General features: G+C 61.5%; 1 protein-coding gene across 1 annotated transcript in view; it reads left to right on the top strand.

Annotated features, from left to right (window-relative positions):
• The window catches only part of APBA2 (amyloid beta precursor protein binding family A member 2), a gene marked incomplete at its 5' end in the record, with an annotated part of 39,121 nt that overhangs the window by 3,670 nt on the left and 30,219 nt on the right, over positions 1–5,232 (top strand). The window contains 1 exon segment of the mRNA XM_023525411.1: positions 5,124–5,232. Coding sequence (XP_023381179.1) covers positions 5,124–5,232 — 109 coding nt within the window.

Here is a 5,232-nt window from a genome sequence, read left to right as displayed (position 1 = left end):
TAGCCAACTGTCCTCATGTTTTTTCTTGAGTTTTTGAGATTAGTATGACCTTCGCACTCCTAAGATTATTGTTCTAAATGCAGTTTTATTGTAAAACTCTTACGATTTTATTTTAAATTGTTTAAATATTTTATAGAGCTGGTATTTATTTCGGTATACGGATTAGAGGAAGTTACACTGTAAGCGTTTTATTCCGAGCAGCCGATCGGCTGTACCCAAACTAGTGAATGAGCCTTTTCCTCGCTGAGCTGAAATGCCACTTGGATCACGCAGCAAACTGCCACGTGCTTCTCGGTCCGTTTCCGGATGCGTCACCCTGAGCGGTCGGCCGCCCTGTCTGCGGGCCACCCCAGGGCATTCGGCTCCCCGCTGCGGCCAGGTCCTACCCTTCACCCCCATTCCCCCGGGTCACTTTGTATATCTAGTTTTCCATAGAAACTTTAGAATCCGCGTCTCTAGTTATGCGACAGAAATTCCTGTTTTTCTTTATCGAATTCATGCCTTGCATCAAATTTACCTACGTAGGAGGAAAGTGTCTGCTTCACAACGCAGAATCTTCTCGTCCACGAAGGGCCTCGTGCCTCCACCTGTTCAAGCTTCATGACAAAATGTTATTCGTAAGAGCTCAGCACCCACGATGTTATTCGTAAGAGCTCAGCACCCACCTCGTCGGTTTATTCCTTGGTGGTTTTTCCCTCTCATTGTCTTTGTAAATCTTACCTTTTGTTTCATTTCCTCTCCCCACCCCCGTTGCTATTTTTACCTGCAAAGAAAGCTCTTGAGTTTTTGATGGATTCAATTGGAAACCACCGCCTTAATGAATTTTCTTCCTTTAAAGTAGGTGTTTAGTTGTTTGGGGGCTTTTTCTGGGCGTTAATTATACTATCTGCAGCTCAGAACGATGTTTGCTGTTCTGTCTTGTTCCTCCTGTCGAGTCGGGTTGGGTAGAATGCAAGACGCAACGTAACGTCACACATACAAATGGCCTTGAAAGTGACACCTTTTTGAAAGCTCCATCCATTTAATTATCTTCTCACGAAAAGCGACCGAGGGAACACTGTGGCCATCTGCATGGCCCATGGCCAGGCTCATCGCCTGCCCGCACGTGGCCTGCGTCTCCAGAATGTTCTAAAGCCTCGGTCTCCGGCCTCACGTGCCCTCTTTAAATGTCGCAAGTGCGCGTCTCTGAAATAGAGGAATCGATCCCAACGCTATTAACGCCACTAGCGTAAAAGTAAGGACTTCTGCGTGTCGTCGAGTCCCGGTCAGCGTCTGCGCTGCCCCGGTTTATAGGTCCGCTTTTCTGAACGGGGAGCCACGGCAGAGCCACGCGTGAGGCTGCTCGATGGACTTGCCGCTTCTCCTGAGTCTCGCTTGCTGAGTTCTCCGTCCCTCTCTGCCTTTTCCACCGAAGGCGCTCGCCGGCCACGTCTCCCTTCGCGGATTCGCGGCCGTGGGTGCCCGGCATCTGGGTCCGTTAACGGACCAGAGGCTGCGACGTGGCGTTCTGTTCCCACCGTTTCTTCTTCGCCGATCAGCTGGGATTCTTCCACGCGAAGGAATGTCCCCTCGTCGAGTGTTTGACGCCCCCGAGTATGGTTTGTATAGCAAAAGCAGCTTACGTCCTGGATTCGTGCCCTTGACTTACGGCGTTTTAATTAGCGAGTTTCCCTAACCGCCTCTGAAGACACCCCGTGGGGCCTTGCGCGCTGTCCTCCAGCCTCCCGGCACGTTTCGCCGTGTCGCTGACGTCACCCTTACTGGGCCAGCGCTTGCGGCCGGTTCCAAGGCCGGTCAGTAGGACCAGTCCCCTGGGAGAGCCCCCTCACGTTCCGGGGTGAGTGGATAAGGCAGGGTCATCGCCGCCACCGTCTCCCGCTTCAGGCCGAGAGCCAGTCACCGCTCGCGCGACCCCAGGAGACCGCGTCCGAGACTGACCAGGGCATCGCTGGGCGTTCGTCGCTGCCGACAGGACTTGTGGGGGGGGCGGCGCCCTGTGAGCGCCTGGCGATCGCGGCCACGGGCGACCCCGCCCCGGAGCATGGGCTGGACTGACTCGCTTCCGACGCTTCTGACAAATAAGGGTTTGGCGGGAGGGACGCGGAGGTCACGGCCGAGGCTCGGGCACCACAAGGCCGTGGCTGCTTCTCGGTCTCTCGCTCGCCGGCTCTGAGGGAGGCGACGTGCCGTGCGGTGAGTCCATGCGGCGCGTGGCTCTGCCAGATGCCCACGTGGCGCGGGACTGGCGTCTCCAGCCAGCCGCCTCGTACATGAACTTGAAAGCGGACCCTCCACGTTCCAAGATGCTGCGGCTTCGTGAGACCCTGCGCCCGAAGCCCCAGCTCCCCGCCCCGTAGAAACCGAGAGAACGCACTGGCCCTTTACATTTAGAGATAAATTCGGGGATAATAAACGTGTGTATTTTTAAGACGAAGTGCACCACGGTTTATCCTGACGCTTCGTCAGGACTGGAGGCTTTTACGTTTGCATCTTCTGACGATGCCCCAGATCCCAGTTCTAAAGGCCCCCCACGTGATTCCGCATCTCTCACGTTCCGCCGGCCAGACGGCGGTCACGATGACGAGGCCAGCGTCGCCAAGGCCAGCGGTTGCAGGCGCCTTGGAGACCGATGTTCGTCTTTGGCGTGGAGCTCGCGAGGACGGCTCTTCTCTCCGTGGCCGCGTCGTACCTGGATACGCCCAGAGATGCGTCTTTCTCCTCATCCTCAGGAACTCGCTTTCTGCATTTAACTTTGCTGCATCGTGTAAAACACGTGGCTCCCAAGTGAAATGTGCAAAACAGGAGCCGCTTCTTCCCCCGACGCTCCCCGGAGCCGGCGGCAGCCGCTTCGGACTCGCCCCATCTTCGGCGATGAGCGCGGCGGCCCCTTCCTTAGGTAAATGGCAGAGAATCAGACGGCGTTTCCTCCGTGTTCGTTCACTTTTCCACTTCATCCCGAACCCCGGCGCTCGGGCCGACGTCCCCACTGCGAGGGGCGGAGGACGCAGGGGGCCCGTGCCGTGCGCAGCCGCCCGCCGTCCACACCCGCGTGCGCCTGTGCCCGCCGCTGCCACTTCTTCTGTTCGTGCCGCTTCTCCTGGGAGCCAGTTCTCCCAGGGGCTTCTGCTTGGGGCCCGTCGGGGCAGATCGATCCACGCGTCGCGTTGAGCTCGGCTCGGACCGTGCTCGACTCGCCGTCACCGCGCCCCTCCCTCTCTGTGGCTTATTGGGTGGAACGTGCAAACCCTTCCCTTCGGGGGTGACCCGACCTGTCCCAAAAGCCGGGCACGGCCTCCTCCCGCCGAAGGTCCCACGGGTCTGCTGTTTGCAGCCGCGTCGGATCGCTGGTCCACCTTGACCCGGACGTCACGGGCACAGCGTGGCCGAGCTGGGGACGGGCTTTAGCAGACCGGAGACCGCACCCCAGGCCGGCCCCGAGGACCGGTTTCACCATGACACTGCGCCCCTCCTGCCCCAGGGCCTGCCGTCCTGCCGATCTGGGCGCCGATCTGGGCGTGGCCTGCTCCCCGTCCTCCTCCAGCTCCGCCTCCTAGCTGCGGCCAAGTCGCCCCCCACTTTGGAGCCCCCCACCACCCCGTCTGACCTTCCACTCTCTGTCCCTGCCCCTGGGCGCGTCTGTCCCGCCCTGCGTGTGTCCACGTCACCCCTCCATCTTCCTTCCTCAGCCAGGACGGGGAGCGGCCGCCTCATTCTCCGCCCCCCCCCCACGCCCCTCAGCTCACTCGCTGGCTTCCGCCCCGTCTCTTCCAACACAGCTCTCCAAGGTCGCTGCTGGCTTCCTCGTCACCGTGCCCAGGGAGCATGCGGGGTCCTCCATCCTCCCGCCAGCATGGGCGCCCCTCCCCCGCTACGCCCCTTCTCCTGGCGACCGGCCACCCTCTCCGTGCACCCACCCTCATCCGTGTGCCGGGTCACCTTCCACTGCCTGCGCAGACTGGTCCTGGCCCCCCCACCCGCCACCCCTGGGTGACGTTGGCACGTCTGCGGTGTCGCCTGGCACGGCTCCCCTAGAAGTCCAGGCTTCTGCACCCAGCTCCCCCTCCCCCGCACGAGGGTCTCCCTGGGACCCAGGGAGCAGCGGCTCTGTCCAGGGGGGGCGGGGGCCGGGGCGCGGTGTACGGGACACGCAGCTGCTGCATTGCACCGTGGTTTCCCAGCGTCCGACGTGTGCGCCCTGGGGTGACCCGCAGGCTGCTCGAGGCTCCGGGACACAGGCTGTGACCGTTCGGAGCTCTCACTCAAGGTCCCCAGAGCTGAGGTTCGCGTGACATCCAGGCCCCACCTCAGGCACCCCAGCCGTGAGCGCCACGTTTCCTGCCATTTAAGGAAAACCGAAGTCGCAGAGAACAGTCTGGAAAACCCGCCCTGAATCCAGGGTCGGCCTGGCGTCCGCTGTCGGGACTCGGGTGGCAGCGTGCTCACCGCGGGCCGCTCAGCGAGCTCAGTGTCGGTGTGTTTTTGTGCCACACGTGCCCGAGGCCACAAAGCCCCAGGCGCTTCCCGCCCGGCCCCTTTGCCGACCCCCAGCGCGGTGCCCGTGTTGAATCGCACAGAGACAGAACCTTCCGTGTCGTGGTGGCAGAAAGTCTGGTGACGTCCCTGGCCTGAGGCGGAAGGTGGGGCCAGGACGGCTTTATCCAGCTAGACCTGGGCTGTGGGGGGCGGGAGCGTCCACACGGCCTCCCGTGAGGGCTGCAGGCCAGCGGGGACCCCCACACAGGAGGGGACGAGAGGGCCCGAGAAGCATTGGGCCGACGGGCAGGGTCCAGCCCCGCCCTGAGCCCCAGAGGGTTCAGGGCAGGTGCGAAGTGCTGGTGCGTTTGCGAAAGGGAGCCTTCCAGAGCGCAGCACGTGGCTGTCACTAGTGACCGCTGCCCAAGGTCACCCAGGGTCCCGGGTCCCGGAATCGTCCGTCCGACAGTTGGTGCCGTGTCTTCCGGCCTGAGCGACGATGTCCTGCGCTTGCTTGCTCTGTGCACCGTGGGGTGATGACAGAGGTGGACGCCGCCCCCCGGCTGCAGACGGGTGACGCTGCCCTGCCCCTTCGTCCCCCGCCACCTTGTCCTTTGTCCTCTGGGAAGGCGTTAACCGTGCCGCTTCAGTTCCAGGGCCCTGCGAGCCAGAGGACCTCATCGATGGGATCATCTTCGCCGCCAACTACCTGGGGTCCACCCAGCTGCTGTCGGAGCGGAACCCCTCCAAGAACATCAG

Source organism: Pteropus vampyrus, unplaced genomic scaffold, assembly GCF_000151845.1.
Source record: "Pteropus vampyrus isolate Shadow unplaced genomic scaffold, Pvam_2.0 Scaffold555, whole genome shotgun sequence".
NCBI lineage: Eukaryota > Metazoa > Chordata > Mammalia > Chiroptera > Pteropodidae > Pteropus > Pteropus vampyrus.
This window is presented reverse-complemented; position numbering and strand designations above follow the sequence as displayed.